The sequence below is a fragment of the Ovis canadensis genome, chromosome 6, assembly GCF_042477335.2.
Source record: "Ovis canadensis isolate MfBH-ARS-UI-01 breed Bighorn chromosome 6, ARS-UI_OviCan_v2, whole genome shotgun sequence".
Taxonomy (NCBI): Eukaryota; Metazoa; Chordata; class Mammalia; order Artiodactyla; family Bovidae; genus Ovis; species Ovis canadensis.
The window spans coordinates 115,997,413-116,024,741 of NC_091250.1; the positions used below are offsets into that span (position 1 = coordinate 115,997,413).

General features: G+C 41.2%; 1 protein-coding gene across 1 annotated transcript in view; it reads left to right on the forward strand.

Annotated features, from left to right (window-relative positions):
- Window positions 1-27,329, forward strand: part of CDS1 (CDP-diacylglycerol synthase 1) — a 74,731-nt gene that overhangs the window by 11,152 nt on the left and 36,250 nt on the right. The window contains exons 2-4 of the mRNA XM_069594589.1: window positions 4,475-4,602; window positions 18,661-18,757; window positions 25,216-25,313. Coding sequence (XP_069450690.1) covers window positions 4,475-4,602; window positions 18,661-18,757; window positions 25,216-25,313 — 323 coding nt within the window. The remainder of the gene's footprint in view (window positions 1-4,474; window positions 4,603-18,660; window positions 18,758-25,215; window positions 25,314-27,329) is intronic.

A 27,329-nucleotide genomic window follows, 5' to 3' on the forward strand; every position in this document is an offset into this window, starting at 1 on the left:
AAGAATCCGCCTGCCAATATAGGAGACCTGGGTTTGATCCCTGGGTCGGGAAGATCCCCTGGAGAAGGAAATGGCGACCTACTCCAGTGTTCTTGCCTGGAAAATCCCATGGACAGGAGAGCCTGGGAGGCTACAGTCCAGTGGGTCGCAAAGAGTCGGATACAACTGAGTGACTAAGCACACACACAATTGTTTGCGTTGTACTTACAACTGTTTACATCGTATTAGGTTTTATAATTAATCTAGAGATGATGTAAAGTGTATGAAAGGATGTATATAGATTGTATACAAATACTGTATCTTCTCGGATTTTTGTATCTTAGAAGGTCCTGGGACTAATCCCCACCCTCCAGCCCCCATCCCCACCAGGTACTGAGTGACAAGTGTACCTGAAACTCCCGACTCCTAGTGTGGTACTCTCTCTGTAACCTGGTGATATGCCTTATGGAGCCACTTCATTAGTCACCGTCTCCACGACCACTCACACCACGCTTCCAACACTCTGGGTTATTGACAGGGAAAAAAAGAGTAGCAGAGCAAAGAAATAAAAGTGATGTGTTCCATTGTTCTAGATGTCGAAAACCTGCAGGCACGTCAGGCTAACAGCAGGTTCCATGATGTTGGCAGGAGATGTCCTGCCTGGTGGTTTACTAGTCAACAACTATTTGTTTGAGCTACTCTGAGGCCAACTGACTCTCAGGGTTACAGTGGGAACACGACATTTGCTTTATTTGTCATTTTTGGTATAATGTCACATTCAACTTTGTAATTATTTGATAAGAGATTTATAGTTAGTGATCAAAAGCTTATTATTCCTTTATGAATATTGATAATGCTACCCAAGGCATTTTATTTGGTACCCATTTTATTTGCTAAGCTACTTAATGAGGAATTAGATTTGGTAGTAATAATAATAATAGCTTACTGTTTCACTGACTGACTTGAGTCCTTGGCATTAAATATTTCCAGTTTTTTTTTTTTTAATGTTTCCAGTTTTTTGTGGATAAAGAAACAGTTGGAAGGGGTGATGAAATTTGCCACAACTTTGGTGCTGATGAGGGCTGAGTTTGGTTGGAGATTTCCTTAACATTTAGAATCGCCCTGTATACTTTCATTCTTAGGATCAACTTCTGGCCCAGCTCTCTGCTCAGTGCTCCTTCTGCTTGTGTTCACCCGCTGTGAATATTCTCTTCCTTCTCACCCATTTCAGCTTCTTTCCCCCAGTTTCTCCCTTTGTAAACCACTCTCCCAAAGCCTTTATGTGTGTAGCACTCTTTAATGAGGATTGCTACCAATGGTCATGTATGGATGTGAGAGTTGGACTATAAAGAAAGCTGAGTGCCAAAGAATTGATGCTTTTGAACATGGACATGGGTTTGGGTGAACTCCGGGAGTTGGTGATGGACAGGGAGGCCTGGCGTGCTGCGGTTCACGGGATCGCAAAGAGTCAGACACGACTGAGTGACTGAACTGAACTGAACTGATTTCACTAGGCATAATACCCTCCAGGTCCATCCATGTTGTTGCAGATGGCAAAATTTATTCTTCTTCATGTCTGAGTAGCATTCCTCTGTGTGTGTGTGTGTGTGTGTGTGTGTGTGCGCGCACCACATCTTTTTTATAATTTTATTTATTTATTTGTTTTCGGCTGTGTAGGTCTTCGTTGCCGCACGGGCTTTTCTCTAGTTGCCGTGTACAGACGTCTCATGATGGTGACTTCTCTTGCTGCAGAGCATGGGCTCTAGGCACACAGACTTCAGTAGTTGCAGTTCCCGGGTTCTAGAGCCCAGGTTCAATGGCTGTGGTGCACAGGCTTAGCTGGTCCACGGCTTGTGGGATCCTCCCATATCAGGGGCCAAACCGGTGTCTTCTGCGTGGGCAGGCGGACTTTTCACCACTGAGCCAACAGGAAAGCCCCGATACCGCATCTTCTTTGTCCATTCATCTGTTGATGGACACTTAGCTTGCTGCCACATGCTGCTGGCCATTATAAACAATGCTGCTTTGAACATTGTGGTGTGTGTATGGTTTTGAATTAGTGTTTTTCTTTTTTGTTTTTCAGAAATATACACAGAAGTAGAGTTGCAGAATCATATGGGAGTTCTATTTTTAGCTCTTTCAGGAACCTCCATGCTGGTTTCACAGTGGTTATGCAGATTTGCAGTCCCACCGACAGTGTCCGGTGTTCCCTTTTCTCCGTATCATTGCCAAGATTTGCTATTTGTGGTCTTTTGGATGATAGTCACTCTGACAGATGTGACGTGATATATCATTGTGGTTTTGATTTTCATTTCTATGATAATTAGTAATGTTGAGCACCTTTTCATGTGCCTATTGGCCATTTTTATGTCTTCTTTGGAAAAATGTGTATACAGGTCTTCTACCCATTTTTTGATTGAGTTGTTTGGGTTTTTTTGATATTGAGTTGTATGAGCTGTTTGTATATTTTGGATATTAACTCCTTATTAGTCATAACGTTTGCAAATATTTTCTCTCATTCAGTAGGTTGTCTTTTTGTTTTGTTGATGGTTTTCATTGCTGTGCAAAAGCTTTTAAGTCTCCTTAGATCTCATTTGTTTGTTTTTGCTTTTATTTCCTTGTTTTAGGAGACTGAGGTAGACTGAGGTAGGAGACTATAACCTTTCCTCTTAAAACTGCTTTTTCTATAGTATGAATCTTGACTGTACCACCCCCACTGCCCCTCCTTTCCTTCTCCTGTGGATTTTTCCTTGTATCTTTAGTTGTAGAAGATCTTTTCTGGTAGATTCTATCACTCTTTCTCATCAGTAGCTGTTCTGATAATAGTTGTAAACTTGGTGTGCCCATGAGAGGAGGTGGGCTCCAGGATTTTGTACTCCACCATCGTGGCCAGGATTATCTCTTGAGGATCTAATAAAATGATGGAAGTTTGAGTGTTTTGAATAATTATATGTATATTGTCGTTCAGTTGCTAAGTCGCATCCCACTCTGCAGCCACATGGCCTGCAGCATGCCAGGCTTCCCTGTCCTTCACCATCTCCTGGAGTTTGCTCCAACTCATGTTCATTGAGTTGGTGATGCCATCCAACCATTTCATCCTCTGTCATCCCCTTTGCCTCCAGCCTTCAATCTTTACCAGCATCAAGGTCTTTTCCAATGAGTTGGCTCTTCACATCAGGTGGCCGAAGTATTGAAGCTTCAGCTTTAGGATCAGTCCTTCCAATGAATGTTCAGGGTTGATTTCCTCTAAAGGAATCCCAAGATTGACTGATTTGATCTCTTTTTATATGAATATATATATATTTATTTATATATATGTGTGTGCGTGTGTGTGTGTGTATCTGTATATCTACATATTTATATCTGTCTGTCTATTGATACCTGGCAGGGCCCTGTAGGACTCCTGGGCACAGAGCCTTTGTGTGTCCCCCATTCATCTGATTACAGGAGATAGCCTTCATTCAGCCTCCCTGATCTTCACTGAGTTCCAACAGCCAGATTCAAGCAGTTGTTAATTAGGAAAGGGAGGGGATGCAAGACAAGGGAGAAACAGTCAAGAGAAACAATAGTGCAGCCTTGGGGCGAGGTCCTGGTTCCCCAGTAAGGGATACCCATGGCAATATCTTTGAGCTGTTGTGCACATACTGAAACCCCCATCAGGTGGGAGAAGTTAATGATTAATGAGGGTACGCTGCCCACAAGCACACAGACCCCAGACCAGTTGGAACCTGAAGGTTGATGATGCTGACCTTACTTAGCACCAACCAGTCTCAAGAATGTCCACAAGTTGATCACCCCATAAAAACTTCTCACTACTCTAAGTTGGGACACATGATTTTGAGGGCATTAGCCTGCTGTGGCTTCCTTTGCCTGGCAAAGCAATAAAGCTATTATTTTTTAACTTCACCCAGAAGTCTCAGAGATTGAATTCAGTGTTGGGGTACAGAGGTCAGAATCAGCTTCACTATCTATGTATCTATCTAAAATGCCATGCCAATGTAAGATATTACTCCTACTGGAGATGCTTAGATTGCGATCAAATAAAAAAGAGACTATGTACCATTGTACATGAACAGAAGAGCCTGGTAGGCTACAGTCCACGGGGTTGCAGAGAGTCGGATACGACTGAGCGACTTCACTCAGACAGTCACACATGTACCATTGATCAGAATCTACATTAACACAAACACTATATTTTCTGTTAAGCAGAGAAACAATAAATATTTGATTCTGTGGTAAATTTCTGATTTAGATAATATAGACTTTTCTTTTTGTGTTTTTTGTTTAAATTAATCCTTTAGGTTGATAGACTTTAGCAGGAACTTTACTAACTAGGATGTCCAACAGTGCTTGCATATTCAAGATAAGTTAATAGTTTTTTTTTAAGTTATGGAAATGAGAGTTGGTACTCTGAGCAATAAATAGATGTATTGGCAAGCATGCACTTTTTTCCCTTTTATTTTGCAAAGTGATTTTCTTTTTTCTTTAATTTTAGGAAACAGATATTGATGACAGATATGGAGACTTGGATTCCAGAACAGATTCTGATATTCCAGAAATTCCACCATCCCTAGATAGAACCCCCGAGATCCTCAAGAAAGCTCTGTCTGGTTTGTCTTCAAGGTACGATTTGTTGAAGGTCATCTAAGGGGTGAACAAGATAAGCTGTGAGGTTATCCTGGACCATTTCTTACACTGGTATAAGAAATTTCACTTTTTGTGAGTTTTAGAGCTATGAGAGAAGACTTACATTTTTCACCATACATGAGCGCAGTGTTGGAGGCTTGATATACATCCTTTCATTAATCTTTAAATTCTTAAGTTTCAAAGAAAACCAAGTCTGAGAGGTTAGCTGGTGAATGTTATAAAGCTAATAAGTTGTGGACCTGGCATTTCTGCCCCTGCCTACTGGGTTTCTGAAGCCAGTGACCCATTTATCACATCAGGTTGCCTTTTCTGATACTGGGACATCAAATAAATAAAATTCTGTATCCTCAGTCCTGTGTTTTCAAATGCCAGATGGAAATAGGTAATTTTTTTCCTTCTAACGGAATTTAAAATCATTGTCCAGACTCCACAACACTTTACCATTTTGTATTTCTGTTATACCTTTAAATGTCTAATAACAACCTAATTTTATATTGCCCTCCATTGTAATATGAATTATAAAATTTATAAGGGCAAAATAAGTATAATCTGTTACCCAGATGAACATATAAAATCTTAAATATTGGTACAGAACACTCTTCAATTTCTTAACATTGTGACACACAATAAGAGTTCTTTTTTCCACCATGCCCCAAGAGAGACACAAATTATGTTTTAACTGCTGGAAAAATGGTATGAAGCAGTTCTTGCCTTAACTGTGTGTGATGCACTCTGGTTTCTCTCTCATATTTTTGATAACTGTTCTAGGTTCTTGGACCAAAAAATGCTGGATTACTAAATTGATTTTTACTACCCATGGGTCATAACTTGAAGTTTGAAAAACACTGATTTAGTCATATCTAGTGGAGAAGGAAATGGCAACCCACTCCAGTATTCTTGGCTGGAGAATCCCAGGGACAGGGAGCCTGGTGAGCTGCTGTCTATGGGGTCGCACAGAGTCAGACACGACTGAAGCGACTTAGCGGCAGCAGTAGCAGCAGTAAATAAAATATGAGCTTTTCTGACTTTTAATTTCCTGGAAGATAGCTGTATTAGAATAAACCAGTTCAAGACAAAGTTTTCATGTTCTTTAGCCAACAGAAAAAAATTTTGCTATCCCTTGTTGTTTTCATGACCTAGTTCGCAGATGTACCTTTGCTTTAAAAACTCACCTGGTCTATTTTGGATCTGGATTTTTTTCTATGTTGATGTTATATAAGAGTAATGCTGGATTCCTGTGTGTCGTTCATACCAAGATTTTCCTTACTATTTTTTTTTTTCCTGGCATAAAGCAACAAGAGCAGGTAATAGTAGCTGGTATTTATTGACCATGTATATTTGCTAGGAGCTTCTCCAAGCACTTTACTTGTGTTGACTAGTTTATTATCACATCAACCCTGTAACACAGGTATGGTTGTATTACACCTGTTGTATAAATGGAGAAACTGAAGCACAGGGATGTGTCATGTCCAGGGTCATGTAGCAAATGACCTGACTAAGTGATTAGAGCCATATTCTGAAGCAAAGCATTGTACTCTATTTATGAAAGATTTCACTTTTAAAAAATAAACAGCAGGTAATAAATGACTACTTTGAATCTTCTCAAGAAACTTATCTGTAAAAATTAAATGTTTTAAAATCTATGTTTTACACCTTTTAGCCTCTTTTTATTTAATACCCCAAATAGTCTGCCTTGCAAAGATTTAGAAGTTGTAGATGCAAAGGAATAAAACTACTAATTTCATAAGAAACGTACCTGGATTGCAGGAAAAAACCGTGTAACCCTCCAGCTGAGACATTACTGATGAAAATACTGTGATGTTTATCTTTGAAACTTTTTTTTGCACTGTGTGCATATGTGTGCCTGTGTGTGTAACGTAAAAGCAGCATTGTACTCCTTTCTGCCTTGGTATTTCCATTTTTATTCCATGGTATTAGGAACAACATCCTTAAATATATGTAAATACTTGAATGGCTGCATGATAATATATTCCTTGTACAGCTGTAGTTCAGTTTACTTAACTAAACAGATGTTGCTAGATAGCCAGTTTCTAAATTTTCACAATTAAAACCAACTCTGCTTTAAGTGTATGTTTTTATAGCTAACCTTTATTTAGCATCCATAATTATTTTCTTCAGATAAAATTTTTAAATTTTATTTATTTTTAATTGAAGGATAATTGCTTTACAGAATTTTGTTGTTTTCTGACAAATACCAACACAAATCAGCCATAGGCATATACATGTTGCCTCCCTCCTGAACCTCTGCCCCATCCCACCCCTTTAGGTTGTTACAGAGCCCCTGTTTGAGTTCCCTGAGTCATACAACAAATTCCCATTGGCTGTTTATTTTACGTATGGTAATGTAAGTTTCCATGTTGCTCTCTCCATACATACCCTCTCCTTCTTGCCCCCCACCCCATGTCCATTAGTTTGTTCTCTATTTCTCCATTGCTGCCCTGCAAATAAATTCATAGGTACCATCTTGCTAGATTCCATATACTTCTGTTAATATACAATGTTTATCTTTCTTTTTCTGACTGACTTCACTCTGTATAATAGGCTCTCGATTCATCTGCCTCATTAGAACTGACTCAGAGGTATTCCTTTTTATGGCTGAGTAATATTCCATTGTATATATGCACCACAGATTCATCCATTTATCTGTTGATGGACATCTAGGTTGCTTCCATGCTCTGGTTATGGTAAATAGTGCTGCAGTGAATATTGGGGTACATGTCTTTTTCAGTTTTGGTTTCTTCAGGATATATAACTAGTAGTGGGATTGCTGGGTCATATGGTGGGTTTTTTTTTCCTAGTTTTTTAAGGAATCTCCATACCATCTTCCATAGTGACTGTATCAGTTTATATTCCCACCAACAGAAGGCTCCCTTTTCTCCGTACCCTCTCCAGCATTTATTGTTTGTGGACTTTTTTATGATGGCCATTCTGACTGGTGTGAGTTGGTTGGTATCTCACTGAAGTTTTGATTTGCATTTTGCTAGATCTAGATGTTGAGCATCTTTTTCTGTGTCTGTTAGGCATCTGTATGTCCTCCTTAGAGAAATGTCTATTTAGGTCTTTTTCCCACTTTCTGATTGGGTTGTCTGTTTTTTGGTTTTGAGTTATATGAGCTGCTTGTATATTTTGGGGATTAATCCTTTGTCAGTTGTTGCATTTGCTATCATTTTCTCCTTCTGAGGGTTGTCTTTTCAGTGTGTCTATAGTTTCCTTTGCTGTGCAGAAGCTTTTAAGTTTAATTAGGTCCCATTTGTTTACTTTTGTTTTTATTTCCATTACTCTATGAGGTAGGTAACAGGATCTTGCTTTGATTTATGTCATTGAGTGTTCTGCCTATGTTTTCCTCTGAGAGTTTTATAGTTTCTGGTCTTCCATTTAGGTCTTTAATCCATTTTGTTTATCTTTGTGTGTGGTATTAGAAGGTGTTCCAGTTTCATTTTTACATATAACTGTCCAGTTTTCCCAGCACCATTTACTGAAGAGGCTGTCTTTGCCCCATTGTATATTCTTGCTTCCTTTGTAAAAATCAGGTACCCATAGGTGCATGGATTTATCTCTGGGCTCTCTATCTTGTTCCATTGGTCTATATTTCTGTTTTTGTGCCAGTACCATACTGTCTTGATGACTGTGGCTTTGTAGTATAGTCTGAAGTCAGGAAGGTTAATTCCTCCAGATCTGTTCTTATTTCTCAAGACTGCTTTGGCTGTTTGGGGTCTTTTGTGATTCTATATGAATTGTGAAAATTTTTTTCTATTTCTGTGAAAAATGCCACTGGTAATTTGATAAGGATCACATTGACTCTGTAGTTTGCATTTGGTAGTATAGTCATTTTCACAATATTGCTTCTTCCTACCCAGGAACGAGGAATGTTTCTCCATCTGTTTATGCCATCTTTGATTTCTTTCATCAGTGTCTTATAATTTTATACATACAGTTCTTTTGTCTCCTTAGGTAGGTTTGTTCCTAGATATTTTATTCTTTTTGTTGCAAAACTGAATGGGATTGAGCCCTTAATTTTTCTGTCTGATTATTCATTGTTAAAATATAGGAATGCAAGTGATTTCTGTGTATTGATTTTGTATCCTGAGACTTTGCTAAATTCACTGATTAGCTCTAGTAATTTTCTGATGGTATCTTTAGGGTTTTCTATGTTTAGTATCCTGTCATCTGCAAACTGTGAGAATTTTACTTCTTTCCTGATCTGGTTTCCTTTATTTCTTTTTCTTCTCTGATTGCTGTACCTAGGATTTTCAAGGAGAAGGCGATGGCAACTCACTCCAGTACTCTTGCCTGGAAAATCCCATGGATGGGGGAGCCTGGTGGGCTACAGTCTATGGGGTCGCTAAGAGTCGGACACGACTGAGCAACTTCACTTTCACTTTTCACTTTCATGCATTGGAGAAGGAAATGGCAACCCACTCCAGTGTTCTTGCCTGGAGAATCCCAGGGACAGAGGAACCTGGTGGGCTGCCGTCTGTGGGGTTGCACAGAGTCAGACACTACTGACGCGACTTAGCAGCAGCAGGACTTCCAAAACTATGTTGAATGATAGTGGTGAGAGTGGGAACCCTTTTCTTATTCCTGATCTTAGAGGGAATGCTTTCAATTTTTCACCATTGAAAATGTTTGCTGTGGGCTTATCATATGTGACCTTTACTATGTTGAAGTAGGTTCCTACTATGCCCATTTGTTAAAGAGTCTTGCTGAATTTTGTCAAAGGCTTTTTCTGCATCTATTGAGATTATCATATGGTCTTTATCTTTCAATTTGTTAATATGATGTATCACATTGATTGATTTGTGTATGTTAAAGACTCCTTGAATCCCTGGAATAACCCGACTTGATCATGGTGTATAAGCTTTTAATGTGTTGTTGAATTCTGTTTGCTAGAATTTTGTTGAGGATTTTTGCATCTGTATTCATCAGTGATCAGTCAGTTTAGTTCAGTCACGCAGTTGTGACCAGCTCTTTGTGACCCCACGGACTGCAGCATGCCAGGCTTCCCTGTCTATCACCAACTCCTGGAGCTTGCTCAAACTCACGTCCATCGAGTCAGTGATACCAGTCATCGGTGACATTGGCCTGTAATTTTCTTTTTTTTTGTTTTGTCTTTGTCTGGTTTTGGTATCAGGGCGATGGTGGACTCGTAGAATGAGTTTGAAAGTGTTCCTTTCTCTGAAATTTTTTGAAAGAGTTTTGGAAGGATAGTCATTAGCTCTTCTCTAAATGTTTGACAGAATTCTCCTGTGAAGCACCTGGGCTTTGGTTTTTTGGGAGATTTTTTATCACAGTTTCGATTTCAGTGCTTGTAACTGGATTGTTCATAATTTCTGTTTCTTCCTGGTTCAGTCTTGGAAGATTGAAGTTTTCTAAGAATCTGTCCACTGCTTTCAGGTTGTCCATTTAATTGCCATATGGGCGCTCATAGTAGTCTCTTATAATCCTTTGTATTTCTGCATTACCTGCTGTAACCTCTTCTTTTTCACTCCTAATTTTGTAGGTTTGATTCTTCTCTCTTGTTTTTTTCTTGATGAGTCTGGCTAAAAATTTGTCTATGTTGTTTATCTTCTCAAAGAACCAGCTTTTAGTTTTATTCGTCTCTACTATTGTTTGTTTCATTTATTTCTGCTCTGATCTTATGATTTCTTTCCTTCTGCTAACTTTGGGATTTGTTGTTGTTGTTCTTTTTCCAGTTGTTTTAGGTGTGAAGTTTGATTATCTATTTGATGTTTTTCTTGTTTCTTGAGGTAGGATTGTATTGCTGTAGACTTCCCTCTTACAACTGCTTTTGCTGCATTGGAAAAGACTTTGATTCTGGGAGGGATTGGGGGCAGGAGGAGAAGGGGACGACAGAGGATGAGATGGCTGGATGGCATCACTGACTCGATGGACGCGAGTCTGAGTGAAGTCCGGGAGTTGGTGATGGACAGGGAGGCCTGGCGTGCTGCGATTCATGGGGTCACAAAGAGTCGGACACGACTGAGCGACTGAACTGAACTGATAGGTTTTGAGTTAATATGTTTTCATTGTCATTTGTTTCTAGGAATTTTTTTTATTTCCCTTTTGATTTCTTCAGTAACCTGTTCATTATTTAGAAACATATTGTTTAATTTCCGTGTGTTTGTATTTTTACAGTTTTTTTTTCCTTATAATTGATATCTAGTCTCATAGCAGTGTGGTCAGAAAAGAGGCTTGATACTATTTCAGTTTTCTTAAATTTACTGAGGTTTGATTTGTGACCTAAGATGTGGTCTGTCCTGGAGAATGTTCCATATGCACTTGAGAAGAAAGTGTATTCTTCTGCGTTTGGGTGGAATGCCCTGAAGATATCAGTGAGATTCACCTGATCTAGTGTGTCATTTTAAGGCTTGTATTTTCTTTCTAATTTTCTGTTTTGATGATCTGTCCATTGGTGTAAGTGGGGTGTTAGAATCTCCTGCTGCTGCTGTGTTACTGTCAGTCGTCTTCCTCTTGGATCTATCCCTTGATCATTATGTAGTGTCCTTCCATGTCTCTTGTAATAGTCTTTTATTTTAAGGTTGATTCTGTGTGATACGAGGATTGCTACTCCAGCTTTCTTTTGATTTCCATTTGCATGGAATATCTTTTTCCAGCATCTCGCTTTCAGTCAATATGTGTCTTTAGGTCTGAAGTAGGTTTCTTGTAGACAGCATGTATATGGGTTTTTGTATCAGTTCAGCCAGTCTGTGTCTTTCGGTTGGAACATTTAATCTGTTTACATTTAAAGTAATTATTGATATATATGTTCCTATTGCCATTTTCTTGATTGGGGTTTATTTTACTTAGATCTTTTTCTTCTCTTGTATTTCCTGACTAAGTCCCATTAACATCTGTTGTAAAGCTGATTTGTTGGTACTAAATTCTCTTAACTTTTGCTTGTCTGTAAAGCTTTTGATTTCTCCAACAATTTTGAATGAGATCCTTGCTGGGTAGCTCTGGGTGCTTAGTACTCTCTAGGATTAGGGTAGTTTGAATGGGATCCTTGCTGGGTAACTCTGGCTGCCTGGTCCTCTCTAGGATTAGGAAGCTCTGGTAGTCTGGGGTCTTGGGGTCAGAGCTCTGGCTCCATAGGCTCAGGGCCTGATCTCTGGCTGAAAATGGAGGTACCACGGGTGGTTTGTTATCGCATTAAATGGGATTAAAACAAATACACAAAAACGAGAAACAAAAGGCATACCCAAGACAAATGGCGATTACAAAATCAGGCAAATAATAAGTAGAATAATGGAATTTGCACACATACATATACACTCATAAGCAAAACCAAAACAGTCCAAAAAAAAAAAAAAGTGCAATAGATTGACCCAGTGAACATAGGAAATCAAAAGTGATATCCACCAGTTAAGAACATAAGTAACTAAAGCACAAACTGGAAAACAAAACTAAAGCAAGATGTTAACTGGGGAATTTTTAAAGCAGTGTAAACAAAGCTAACAGATATGGTGAGAAAAAGAAAAGAAAGAGAAGAAAGAACTAATAGAAATGCAAAGTTTAATCGAGGTAGCTAAAGATTTATATGTATTAGAGATTAACTGAAACAGGAAAAGAATAGTAGGAAAAAAGAGAAAGGAATAAATGTAGAAAAAATAATAATAAATTTTAAAAATTAAAATTAAAAAAGAGAAAGAAAAAAAAGGAAAACTCCACAGAACTATAAAAGGCCAATACAGATGCTGAAGTATGTAACAAAAATAAAAAATGTGCTTTAAAAAATTCTCAAAAGCTTAAATAGATTGAATAGTACTAATTAAATTGACAGCTACAACAATAGAGGGAAAAGAAGGAAAAGAAAAAAAATCCAGAAGCAACTACAGAACAAGTCAAAATATAAAGATAATAAATGTTCAGATGTTTTTCTTGAGTCTCTGCCATCAGCGTCTGTTCTCTCGATGGGAGTCCCAGTTCACCTCGCCTCCCTAGGATGCCCTCCAATACTGCTGGTCTCTGGACCTGCTTCTAGCAGCTCATACTCTAATCCAGTTCTACTCCTGTGTGTTCTTGCCTCTGATGTCCACAGTTGTCAGAACTAGTGCGTTTTCTTTTGTCAGAATTCTTATTGTCCTTTCATGTATTCCATCGCCACAGAGTCAGCGTAGTTGATCATGTGGATCTAATCTGCAGCTTGTACAGCTGGTGGGAATGTTTTGGGTCCTCTTCCTTAGTCACCCTGCCCCTGAGTTTCAGTTGTGATGTTATATCCACCTCTGCATGTGGCTTGTCCACAGGGGTTTGCTCCTAAGGCTGCCCTGGAGGACTTGGGTCTGCCCTAGTGAGGGCCAGGTAGGGGGTGGTGCAGCTGCTTGGGTCATGGGGCCCTGGCAACACCAGGTACTCAGGGGAGCTGGAGGTTAGGGCAGCAGGAAATATTGTGCTCTAGAAGGATATGGCAGCCCACTCCAGTATTCCAGCCTGAGAACCTCCCCTGGACAGAGAAGTCTGGCAGGCCGCAGTCCACAGGGTCACAAGGAGTTGGCTATAACCGAAGTGACCCCGTGTGCACAGACGCAGGACTTTTTCTGGTCTCTGGCAGTTCTGTCCCAGTGGGGATCATGCACGGAGGTGGCACGGTTGCTTGGATCACGGGGACCCTGGCAGTACCGGCTGTGCAGGAGCGCCGGCAGCTATCGTCACAGGAGATATGGTGCTTTTAGGGGAGTTGGACATGACTGAAGTGACTTAGCAGCAGCAGGGCTTTTTCTAGCCTGTGGCAGATATGCCCCAGTGAAGGCATAGCTGAGTGTGAAGGTGGTGCAGCTGTTTTGGTCTTGGGAACCCTGATGGTGCCAAGTGTGCAGGGACACGGACTGCCTCAGCTGCAGGAGCTATGGCCCTCAGTTCAGTCTCTCAGTTGTGTCCAACTCTTTGCGACCCCTTGGACTGCAGCATGCCAGGCCTCCCTGTCCATTGCCAACTTTCGGAGTTTACTCAAACTCATGTCCATTGAGTCAGTGATACCATCCAACCGTCTCATCCTCTGTCCTCCCCTTCTCCTTCGGCCTTCAATCTTTTCCATTATCAGAGTCCTTTCTAATGAGTTAGCTTTTCGCATCAGGTGGCCAGAGTATTGGAGTTTCAGCTTTAGCATCAGTCCTTCCAGTGAATATTCAGGACTGATTTTCTGTAGGATGGACTAGTTGGATCTCCTTGCAGTCCAGTGGACTCTCAGAGTCTTTTTCTAGCCTCTGGTGGCTGGCGATCGGAAGGCCTCTTTGGCTAATGCTTCTCCATTGCTCTGCCCATTCAGGCACTTAGAGGGCTCCCCTGCCTGGGGTCCTCTGTTGCTCAGTGTGTCAGGCACATAAAGGGGCCCTGCTGACTGGGGTCCTACTCTGGTGTTCTGTGCATAAGGCACTAAAAGGGCTCCCCTGGTTGGGGGCCTTCTCTGTTGTTTGGGCATCGGGCATTTGATGGGCCAGCCTCTCTGTTGTTCAGCTGCCAGTGCAGGCGTGTGGAGAAAGAGGCTACGGTGATGGCCCCACCCCTACGCATGACTCAGGAGTATCTGCTTACCTTCATGGCTGCCTGATTTTCCTCCGCAGGCATTTCCCACCACAGTCTCCTCCCTCACGTCCCCTTGGGCCAACTCCCCACAGTCAACAGCAGACCTCTCCCTGGGATTGCTCCACGATCCCTACGCTTCAGCTCCCAGGTGCTGTGCCTTCTGGGAAACACATGTCCTTGTCTGGGGTACCTATGGCTGCGACAAGGATTGTCTGTGTGATTCTCATTCCATTTGGGCTGCCACAGATCAGCTGCTTCACTCTCAGCCTCAGTTGTTTCTCCTCTGGTTGTGGGGATTGGACCCCTGCTTCAGTTCCCCCACTTGCTGAGTGCAGGTCCAGTCCTATTAACTCTCCTTTTTGCCCCCCACTTCCTTCGTCGTACCGAGTTTTGCGTGGTCCTATAATTTCTTTCCCAGTGGTCAGTTACTCCTGTCTGCTCTCAGCTGGGGTTCTGCAAGCACTTCTGTGTCTGAAGGTGTATTCCTGATGTATCCATGGAGAGAGATGTACTCCACGTCCACCTGCTCCTCTGCCATCTTGTTCAAAGTCCACATAAAATCTTTAAAGTGGAATTCCTTGGGCAAGATTTACGTTCATTTTTAAGACTCTAATATATAATGCCAAAGAGAGCATTAGCCATTGATACTGGAAGGAGCTTGAAAAGTCTTCAGTCCCTTGGCAGGTGTCCCAGTCTGATTCTTGACCTTTGCGTGGATCTGCGGAAAGGAATATTCATTAGCCAGCGAAGTGGCTGGCTTTCTCCTTTAGTGAAGAGCTTCTTCAGCAATGAATCTAACTTAGTAGTTCTTTCCAGGGGCGATGCCTTGGGTTTTGTACCATCCCCCACAGTCTGTGAACATTTGGCAGTGTCTGGCTTCCCAGATGGCTCAGTGGTAAAGAATCCACCTACCTATACAGGAGCTGCAGGAGATGAGGGTTTGAACTCTGGGTCAGGAAGATCCCCAGGAGGAGGAAATGGCAACCCACTCCAGTATTTCTTGCCTGGAGAATCTCATGGACAGAGGAGTCTCGAGGGCTACCATCCATGGGGTCACAAAGAGTCGGACACAACTGAGCATACATGCACAGAGACGTTTTAGGCGTCACAGTGAGAGAGGGTGCTGGTAGCACCATCCTACAGGCCAAGGAACAGCTCTTCACGGCAGAGAATGGTGCGGCCCAGACGTTACTAGTGAACGTTCAGAGACCATGAAGATACCCAGACATAGTCCTGCTGTGCTCTTGTACTCTGTCATGCCATCTTCCTTCTCCCTGGGAGCCTGCACACTTCCTGTCCACTTCCTCCTAAGGCTGGTAGATAGATGGGGTTTCTCCAAAACCCTACTCTTTACTAGATGGCCCATCAAGTTCTTGTTTGTTCTCAAAGAGTGCCTCTGTGCTCTGATTCTTGGCTCAGATGAACTCCCTTGTCAGCCTCGGTCTTTGACAACTCATGATGCTTGTACCACAAGGAAAAAAAAAATTGTAGTTTTCTTACTTTTGAAATAAAAATGCCTAAAGAGTTGTAGTAACAGTAAGACATTGTGCATCACATAGCTGATTTGAGCAGTAAATGTGTCGTCGCTTTAGAGAATTGCTTTTAAGGACACTGCTTGTTGTGCAGATGCTTCAGTCACGTACAGTGCTTTGCGACCCCATGGACTGTAGCCCTCTAGGCTCCTCCGTCCATGGGATTTTCCAGGCAAAGAACACTGCTTAATTAAATACTTTTTAGAAATTGCATTTCTAGCTCACAGAGGTCCTGGAGACAGGAGACTTGAATGAAGCTCTCCTATATTGGTTCTCAGTTCCTTGATCTAAAACAATCTGTGAGGTGATGACTTGGACTCAAAATTAAGGCTTCCTCTAAGGTGATCATGGTGGCATGGTAAAGGAAGTCAAGGATTTTGACTTTGGAACTAGACTTTCCTCTGGATTTTAGTAACAGTGGTACATACATTTTGCATATCTGAGCTCTGTTTGCCAGAGAAGGCAATAGCACCCCAATCCAGTACTCTTGCCTGGAAAATCCCATGAGAGGAGCCTGATAGGCTACAGTCCATGGGGTCGCTTAGAGTCAGACACGACTGAGCGACTTCACTTTCACTTTTCAATTTGATGCATTGGAGAAGGAAATGGCAGACCACTCCAGTGTTCTTGCCTGGAGAATCCCAGAGATGGGGGAACCTGGTGGGCTGCCGTCCTTGGGGTCACACAGAGTCTGACACGACTGAAGTGACTTAGCAGCAGCAGAAGCTCTGTTTGGAGTTAAGGGCTTCTCCCTTGAGAGGTAACTTTTCGTTACCTTATCAGTAGCTGTATATTATGTTTAAATCTGTACTTTTATGTCCTTAACTTTGTATCAGGTTTTCTTGGGAGGTTTGGGGAGTCATTTAAATTACAATAAAGCAAGTAAGTCTTTGATCTTGTTGGGGAATTTTTCTGGGAGGAGTAACATTGGTATAATAAAAGAGAGTAGGTCTCTGTTTAAATCTCTGGTTCTCTGATGTTCAAGGCCAGCCCTTTAGTGTTAGAGGTGCACATGGACCTCGAAGTTCCCACCAAGGACTGATTTCTGACACTTGGATAGTGTCCTTTGTTTGAAAAATGTTCTCAGTGATTCTGAATCTGAGAATCAGTTATGAAGGAAGGCTAAGTACCTTTCACAGATTCATGCAAACAAGACAGGGTTATTACCCACAGACTGGCTTGTGGTCCTTTATTTACCTCTGACTAGCTCTGTGACCTAGCTCAGTTTCCTAATCCATTCATTCATCCTTAAAGAGTTCGTTCTATAAAGCCAAATGGAACCTTTCAGCTGTAGCTTTTCAGCACAGCCCCAAAGCTTTCAGTCTCATGAAAAATGTATGAGTCTACATGTGGAGTTAAGCAGGAGAGGGAAATAAAGTTGGGTAAGTACAATTTGACAAACTTGTGGAAAACCTTGAAAACAATTTAAAAGAGCTTGGATTTAATGTTGGCATTTTAGGTCTTGTGTGCAGAAAAGATGTGATCAAAAGGATTTTTGAGAGAAGAGTAGATCTGGGTATCCAGACTATATAGGAGAGTGACTGAAGACAGGGAATGTAATTAGTGTTTGAGAAATGAATGGAATCAGCTAATATTTCTGTTATGGAGTGGAGAATACTTAGAATAGGGTGTGCCTATGTGTTATCGTATGTTGGGTCAAAATGTCTGTGATATAATTTAAGTGTTATAATTTCAATTAATAGAAACCAGAATTATTGAGTAGAATGCAAAATGAAGTAGAATGAATAAACTCAGAGGGCAGGAATTTTAGATTCAGAAAGCATATCTTTCTATGTTGTTGTGATTGTTGTTCAGTTGCTCAGTCATGCCCGACTCTTTGGAGCCTCATGGACTGCAGCATACCAGGCTTCCCTGTCCTTCACTGTCTCCCAGAGTTTACCTAAGTCCATTGAGTCAGTCTTGCTATCCAACTATCTCATCCCTTATTGCCTTCTTCTCCCCCTGCCCTCAGTCTTTCCCAGCATTGGGGTCTTTTCCAATGAGTTGGCTCTTTGCATCAAGTATTAAAAGTTCAGCTTTTAGCATCAGTCCTTCCAATGAATATTCCTTCTATAGGTGTTATTAGAACAGTTTGGGGTGTTTCATACAGCTTCTGCTGACATTTTTCATGACAGCCACAGAAAGAGTGCAGCCATTTGTAAGGTACACTAGGGGTATGTGTGACGCCCCTGTGTGGGGGGAGATGGGTTTCCCAGGCCCTTACTGACAGCAGAGGGTTAAGCAGGTCAAGTCACACTCAGCTACCAGGGACCAGCCAGGTTTTTTTGCTCAGGGGAGCTCTTCTCTAAGAACCAGCAAAGGCCCAAAGGGAAGAGAATACCGCTGAAGGCTCTGTGCTTCAGGAAAACAGGCTGAAAGAAGTTGAGCTGAAAGAAGTGACCTTCTGGTTGACCTTGTCCTCAATGCCTGGCCTCTTCACACCTTCCTTATTTTCCTGAAATTGCTGGTCTCTCCAGTTTCAGTTCTGCATTGCCCTTTCTTGACTTTTTCTCTTTAGAAGGCCGTGCTCTCTGTTATACCCTACCTTAACATCATTACCGTTTATATCAGCCACCCCGAAGGATGGACATCCTTTGAGTGGGCTATCACCTGGCCCCTCCTTCACTTCTGAATGACCTGAGGTGGTATGTGTAGACATCCTTGTTGGCCCCCTCACTTCCCAGCCTCAAAGGATCCATCCTCATTCATGTGGAACATGAGCTGGTTTTTTCTTTTGGCAAACATAATTTTCACCTTTCCTTTAGCTCTCAGTGACTGAGCAATTGCTCTTGGTTTGCTTGGTTGCTAAATGTTGTTATTGTACAAGGCAAAGTAGGTGCATGGGGATTCCTAAAGTGTAGTTAAGGGGAATCTGTTAAATCTGGCAATTTAGTAGTGAAACAACACGCAAACATTTAAGAATACACCAATGCTAACTTTACAAACATTTCCTTTGTAGATGGAAAAACTGGTGGATTCGTGGAATTCTTACTCTGACGATGATTTCGTTGTTTTTCCTGATCATCTATATGGGATCCTTTATGCTGATGCTTCTGGTAAGTGTTTTGTGTTTGCCCAAGTGTCTCTCGCTTCCTTTTACAGCATTAATATTGAACTAATTTGAGTATGTCATGAAAAAGAAGGTGATTCAAGACTTGGTAACTGCAAATTTAGTTCCTTTAGACATTTTCTGGTTTATGAAATGGCCTTGACTAATCTTTTCCACTTGCAGATTGGCTATTCAGTGTGTTCTTTAAGCAGAGACCAAGTACATATAACAGATACACAACTTTGTGTCAGAAACTGTGCCAAGCTTTCAGTAGGAAGAAATACACACACGTCTTCAACATATGTGACTATCAGCTAGATCCCTGACTTCAAGAGACTCAGTCTGATGGCAGAGACATGTAGGTAGCCATATGAATAAAGAGTATAGTAAATGAGTTAAATAAACTCTGTGATCTTATTGGGAATACGCAGTAAAAAACAAAAACAAAAAAACAAAATTGTGCCAGGCTCTTCCGGGGAATTGTGCAGTGGGGCTGAGAACAGCATACCTGCATCTGCCCTCGTGGAGCTTCCTGTCTACGTACTAAAGAATTGATCAGATATATCATCACAGGCTGCAGTAAGCATCTGGACAAAAGAATAGGAAGGTAAGAGAGCAGAAGGGGTGCTGGTAGGCTTCCTGGACTTCATCCAGTTCTCAGCATCAGCACAGTGATTGAAGGCTGAGGAGGAGTCACGGGGTGAAGCAGAGATCTTGGGGGAAGGATTGTCACAGCCAGGGTTTCCCTGTGTATAAAAACCTTGATCACCAAAGAAGCATGAAGCATTTGAAGTCCAACGTGGCAGAAGTAAGAAGGAGAAACACATTCTGTTCAATAAATTCATCACTTCCCGGGTGCTGAGCATGGTTTAGCAATGAACTGTGAGGGCCTGCTCCAGGGTTATGCATGTTGTCCCTTCTTTTTATTATTTGTCTTCATCCATCTCAGTTATCTCCAGCTTCCCCTGCAGGAAGAAACAACCCATGGCAGTATTCTTGCCTGGAAAATTCCACGGACAGAGGAGCCTGGCGGGCTACAGTCCAAGGGGTTACGAAGAGTCAGACACGACTGAGCAAATGAGCAGGCATGCACACATCTCAGTTAGTTTAGTCCCTTATGATCTGACCTCCCTGTTTGTTTTCTGGCTGCCTGGACACCCTAAGAAATATGTTTACCTGCCTTCCCCTCTCCTGTTTACTCATATTCATAGCAATAAAGTTGTAGGAGCAATATGATGATTTTCCTTTTATTTTTGTTAAGAAAATAAAAGAAGTTTTGAAGTGAAATCTGACAGTTGAAAAAAAAAATCCCATCAACTTCTGAAGTGACTTAGAATACCTCTTTAAAGGACCATGAAGCCCTTTCACTTTTCTTTTCATCCTGTTGTTAATTTTGTACTTTTCTTTTTGGCATATCCAGGTTTAAAAAAATGCGAAATTACTTTCTCTATTCTGTTAATTTTCTGACATTGCAGCTTTTTCTTACAAAGGAAAGATGGATAATGGACAGGACCGACTTAATATGAGGCTAGAGGGTGCTGAGTGTGAGAGCCAGGTAGGCAGGCGTGAGCACTGTTCAGGTGTGGTGTGAGGAGTGGGCCCCAGCTGCCAGTCCTCTGAGTCTGAACCCCCCCAAGGACTCCCAGCGGTCTTAGGATGACATTTCAGGACTGAGTGGCTGCTGAGCGCTTCCCAGTGCTGTGCGGTGAGTGGTCAAGCTGGGGGAAGGAGAGGTGGGCTGATGGCAGAGAGCTCAATTAGGCTTTGGGGATGAAAGGATCTTTGAGTAGACCTTGAGGACCTGTCGGGCTGGAGTGAGCTCTGTGAGCAAATGTTCCAGTGGCTGGGTGTGTCAGGAAAGGGTAGGTGGAACCTTTACCAGGAGCTTGGGGCCTTTGAACATGAAAATGTAATTAGGCATCAAATCCTGGAGGCCCTTGAGATACTCTGTGAAGACGTTCAGAATTTATTTTGTAAAGCAGTGGGGAGCCATTTAAAATTTTAGGGATCATTTGGATTGTTAGTCCTCTTTTGAAGGTAGTTTTGATCAAAGATTATAAACCACAGTATCCTGGAGGCACTGACTCAAGTTGGTTTGGTGGGTTCCCAGTGACAAATGACATTACTCTCCAAGCTGAATTCTTTGGTGTGGTAACAAGGGCCAGAATTTGTGGCCAATTGAGACCAATTCTTAACCATTCTTTTATGACAACATTGAAAAAAACCTTAAAAAATATCCTTGCATATTTGGATTCTGATTTTTTAAAAAAGAGAATCATAAGCACATTTAAAGTACTTGGGCTTTTTTGTTTTTCTAGTATGAAAGGAAAATGCCATTGTATTACAGGTTATTTCTTTGGTGAGTTTCACCAGAGAAGAATATTAAAGGTCTAGTTAAAATGTTTGCACTGTTATTGCTGTTCACTTAGATTCACTGCACATGCATGCACACACATGTACACATGTACACATGCAAATATGCATGCTTTGTATTTATGATATTTATGTCAAGGGAACATGGATAGAGACATGCATACGCACACACTGTGGGTACTCAATCAATACTATCTGTATTTTAAAGTCTTATTTACCTTTATAACCCTAACTAGGTCCTTTATATTTTGAGAAGTACACATTGTACCTAGCTTGCATTTGTCTTATAATACCAGCATTCAAAAATGACTAATTCAGGAGAGTTTTATTAAAAACTTACATCTAGGAAATGATAGCTACTATTTTAAGATGGAACTCAAACTCACATTCTTTAAAAAAAAGGCTTTTCCTCTTCAACCGTCTATGTATAGTGCTTTAATTGTAGCAGTCACAGCTTGGAATCACACTTTCTAAGTGATGGAGTAACTAAAGCATATATTGTTTAAGAAGGAAATAGAAATGTGACAGATATAAGAGGTTCCCCATACCCCTTCCTGGAAACTCCCATAATAATTATTTTAATGCACATTATTTAAATAGTGCATTTCCCATTGTGAGGGTTATAAATGTTTATTAAAGTTACTTTGGAAGGACTTCCCTGGTGGTCAGTGGTTAAGAATCTGCTTTGTAATGCAGGGGATGTGGGTTTGATCCCTAGTCAGGGAACTAAGATCTCACATGCCATGGACCTAATTTAAAAATATTAATAGTAAAGTTTCTTTATAAAATTACTTTGGAAAAATAAATAATTAAAAAAATCACTCCCAATCCCATCATCAGTGATCAAAACTCAATTAATACTGCCATTTGATATATTTCATCTTTTTTTCTTTTAAAAACCATGATTGTAATTGTATATAATGTGACTAAATGCTGTATCCTTTTTAAACTAAATATTGAATGTTTTGTGTCGCTCTATAGTCCTTGTAACCATTAGCTTTAATACATTCATCTACTCAGGGGAATGCAGTACATCATAAGTTATTTATATTCTGGTTTTTCTTTATTGTGAATAGTTTTATCCTGAACATATTAAAATGTAAAGCTTTTTCATATGCAGGGCTATTTTCTTCAAACAGATTCCCAGAGTGAAACTTTAGTTTGGATAACCCCCAGTAGGTACCATAGTTCAGACTCAGCATGTGCAAATCTGAGCTTGTGGCCTACTGCCAGCCCTTCTGCATACCTGTCTCCCTCTCAAGCCTTCCCTGGTGATTACCCTGTGTTCTCCTCTCTCTCTTAGCCCCTCTGTTTCCTCAAGCACCAAATCCAGTCAGTTCTACCTCCTTGACGTAGCTGACTTCCTATACTCCGTCTTCTTCTGCCCCTCATCCACAGCCCTCTGGGTGGTAGTATCTTACCCGCCTTGCTGTCTCTTTTCTTGCTGCGTCTCCCATCGGTTCTTTCCCCTTGTTAACCCCAGACACCCAGGTCTGATCATGTCCTTTCCTGATCAGCACCGACTCTTGTGCTCAGCCCTTCATGCTGTCCCCTGTGATGCTGTGAGCAGACTCATCTCTCTCTAATTCTCATCCCAGAGTTGTGTTCCCGCATCTCTGGACTGCTTCTAGCTCCATCCTCCTCCTCTCCTGTGGACATGGCTCTGTATGTCTCCCTCCTTCCCCCCAGCTGACCCCTCCCCACCCTCACCACAGGTTTCTGTGTCTGCCTGTGCTTGTATCCATGTGGCTGTTTGCACATGGTACTGCAGTTGTGTGTGTGCCCCCTGAAAGACGACTCCTCTCTGAGAACAAAAATCCTATGTTATTTCTCTGAATCTTCAGTAACTAACAAGAGTGGTGGTGGTGTTTGGTTGCCGAGTTGTGTCCTGCTCTTTGTGACCCCATGGACTGTAGCCCGCCAGGCTCCTCTGTCCATGGGATTTCCCAGGCAAGAATACTGGAGTGGGTTGCCATTTCCTTCTCTAGGGGATCTTTTCCAACCCCTGGATAGAACCCATATCTCCTGGACTGGCAGGTGGTGTTTTTTGCTGCTGAGTCACTAGGGAAGCCCAAAGTAGCAGAGTAGGCACTTACGTATCAATTGTTTTTTAACGCTCTTGGCACATTAATTGGGCCAACAGAGGCCTATTGGTGCATTGCTACCTGTATTGGTGGCATGGAGTATCAGTTTCTGTGTGGTCACCCAGTTCTTACTCTGTTTTGAATTCTCTGTTTTCCATTTTCCCAGCAGTACCATATTCTGTTGATAAGCTGTAAGTAACAACTAGATACATATATGTGTGTGATATTAAAAATTCTTTTTTTCTCCTTTCAGTGAAATTCCATATATAGACCTAATGGTTGTTCTTGAACACATGTATTCATAGAAATTGCATGAGTGCACTTGATATTTTAAAAGCCCTTGGTTCTATAAGTAGCATAGCTTTGCCATTTTACCAGCATTGAGCATTGTCCCTGTTCTGTGATCATTTTTGTTAAAAAAAGAAAGACTTGATAATATATGCAAAGGTGATTTGAAGGACAGTATTTAGATTTCCTCTTGTGTTTATAACACATTTATAACTTTTTCTTAAAAGAATTATTTATAGTAGTTTGGCATAATATTTTCTTACCAAGGGGACACAATTACTTTTTTAAGTATGTCATTGGACATGTAATAGGTATAGTGGGGAAAAATAGCCTAAGAGTATCCTGGGCAGTAGGTTTGGGAAAGCTGATTTGTGGTGATCTTAAAAAGAAATCCCAAAGTGTATTCTTTAGCAGAGTTTGGTTAGTTCTTTCTGGAAAGGCCCAGATAGTACTTTAGGCTTTAAGGAGCCACATATGTCTCTATCATATCACTTTGGGTTTTGTTTGTAACTGTTTAAAGATATAAACTCCATTCTTAGCTCCAGGGCTATACAAAAACAAGCCCTTGGGTAGATTCTCTAGAGGTGGGAAAAGTTAGTCTGCTATACTGACAAAGGTTTGGATCTCTTAGTTTCTGATGATGAGTATTCAGCTTGCCCTTTGCTCTTTGAGTCTTGGAATTGACTTCAGCCAAACACTGGTTATGATGCTGTAGTCTCAGAAATTACCTTTATCTAGATTGCTGGACGCAGCAGTTTGAGGGACTGCTGCATAGACCATCAAAAAGGGATTCATGAATATAAACACGTTTACTCAGCATGTGTGGGGCTTCCCTGGCGTTCAGATGGTAAAGAATCTACCTACAATGCAGGAGACCTGGGTTCAGTCCCTGGGTCAGGAAGATCCCTTGGAGAAGGGAATGGCTACCCACTCTAGTATTCTTGCCTGGAAAATTCCATAGACAGAGGAGCCTGGCAGGCTACAGTCCATGGGGTCGCAAAGAGTCGGACATGAGCGACTTTCACTTACTTACTTGGCATGTGTATTGGACACTGTGCAGACAGAACTGCATAGACTCACTTGACTGGCCGTTGGGGCTGCAGATGTCGAAGGCTGCTTATAATATGTCAAGGAAGCACCGCTTGGGTTGATCAGAGATGTGTGTTGCTGGCTGAGGGAGAGTTGGCATGGTGGGAAGAAAGAAAATCTCTTGCTAAACCCCTGAGTGACTCAGTAAGGATATTTTAGCCATTTGTCCTGATAGTATCTTTATCCTTGGCAAGAATACCAACTTGTTAAAAATAAACATATACAAGGAAATTTTCACATAGGATCATTTTCCTAGGATAACTCAAGAAACAAAATCGACAGAAAAAGCCACTCAACTTCAAGAAATGAAGCAGTAATGAAGGATTGATTAAGCCTAGTTAGCTGTGACCCCAGCCAGACTATACCTTTCAAATTCTAAAGTACAGTGCCGCCTCCTACCCTGGGAAGCATCTCTCAAATGTTATGAATAAAACATTGTTTTGCTTACCTCTTTGGGACATCACTTGATTATAAAGAAGTTGAATATTGAATTTTTGCCTGATGATCTTGAGAATAACCAAAAGTGGGTAGCTGAAGATTTTTAAAATACATGTGACAAGTTACTTATTAAATAATTAAGCATAAATATAGACATTAAGAACTGTTTGTTAATGTTTTCTCTTGGTTTCAGGTTCTAAGCATCCAAGTGAAATGCTTCCATGAAATCATCACCATAGGTTACAGAGTCTATCATTCTTATGACTTACCTTGGTTTAGAACACTGAGTTGGTAAGTGACTTAAAACTGTTTCAGATATGAAAATCTGATTCTTTTCTACAGTTGGTAAGGAAGCATCCTGACCAGTCAGTATCCACCCAGTTGACCTTATAGATTGAGTATTAAGAAATATAAATAAAAAGAATGCAATTGAATGTTGAAAGAATAAAATCACCTTTAACTTTCCATTTCAACATAACTATTTTCAGATTTCATCTTTCACTCTTTGTACAGAGTGACTGACTTATATTGCATATACACACTATTTTTGTCCTCTTTTTAAAAACTTCAGCACTATATTGGGCACATGTTTATACTCTTTGTAATTACAGTGTTAACAGAAAGTTTCATTTTGTGAAGTGTTAAAAATATGTTAATCTTTTGGTTTATTTCCCCTCAGCTGACATGAGACCATACACAAAACCTGATATTTCTACAAAGACTGGAAGATGAGATATGAAAATAGTTGTGGGTTTTCTTTTTTTTTCTTTTTTGAGTGACAAGTTGATTCAGGAGAGGAAAGCCCAAGCTGCATGTCTGTCTCCTCCTCCCCTCCCCACCTCACCCCTGCAGACTGGCCTGTGCTGTGCTTAGTTGCTCAGTCGTGTCTGACTCTTTGCAACCCCTTGGACTGTAGCCCGCCAGGCTCCTCTGTCCATGGGGATTCTCCAGGCAGGAATACTGGAGTGGGTTGCCATGCCCTCCTCCAAGGGATCTTCCCATCCCAGTGATTGAAGGCAGGTCTCCAGCATTGCAGGCAGGTTCTTTACCATCTGAGCACCAGGGCAGGTAGGCAGACTGGCCTACCCTTCTCCAAAGCTCCCAAAGGCCTGGGGCGGGAGGAGGGAGCAAGGCAGTGAGAGGATGGATGACGTTACCTTTGCTGCTCCTGGCTTGGTCTCCTGAAGGCCCCAAGATCTCTGACATGCAACAAGAAGGGTTGTCAGAGGGAATAGGAAGGCTCTGATGGGGGTCAGTGTATAAAGCACCCTGCTAAACATTTCAGGTCAGTTACCAGCCCCTGAAACATTGCATATAAAATTATTCTATATAGAAAATATTGCATGTAAAATTAGTAAATAAGAATCACCTAACAATTTTAATATTTAATGTTTTATATATTTTTAAGTTTTTTCAGGTTTCTTAGTTATCAGGACCTTGACCATGAAACACGATAATATGATAGTTCGTAGTTAATAGTCCATGTCTTTGAATATATCAGTAGTTGTTTGATTAGTATCAGTGTCTTTCTATTTTTTAATTTATTTTTATTTATTTATTTTTTATTTTACTTTACAATACTTTATTGGTTTTGCCATTCATTGACATGAATCTGTCTTTTTAAAACAGGCATCACCTTTTGGGTTTACAGTAGTCAAAAACAGTTTCTTGGTTTTATGAACATCTAATTTTTCCTTCTGGAAAGTTTCTTCATGAGTGAGTGGCAGTGTGTACAGGGAATGTTAGGTAGGTAGATTAAGTATTAGTCATTCAGTCACTCAGTCGTGTCCACCTCTTCGCAACCCATGGACTGCAGCACGACAGGCTTCTCTGCCCTTCACCATCTCCTGGATTTTGCTCAGACTCATGTCCATTGAGTCAGTGATGCCATCCAACCATCTCATCCTCTGTCATCCCCTTTTCCTGTCCTCAATCTTTCCCAGCATCAGGGTCTTTTCCAATGAGTCAACTCTTTGCATCAGGTGGCCAGAGTGTTAGAACTTCAGCTTAATCATCAGCCCTTCCAACGGATGTTGAAGTAGTTGGAGAGTAGCTAACCCATGCAGGATTGATTTTAAGTGTAAGGAGGGAAAAGGTAGGTCAAGTGATTGTAGAGGCTTCATGGAGAAGGGGACAGAGGAACTGTTACTAGAAGTGAAGACAGGCTTTGGATGGAGAAGGATGTTTTAGGCTGGGGAAGCAGCACCCATCAGGTTCTAGATGGGGGACAGAGGAGGCACCTGCCACAGGTCGTGAGATCTTCTTGGCTCTCCCGAGTGGGAGGGAATAGTGACCCAAAAGTTGGAC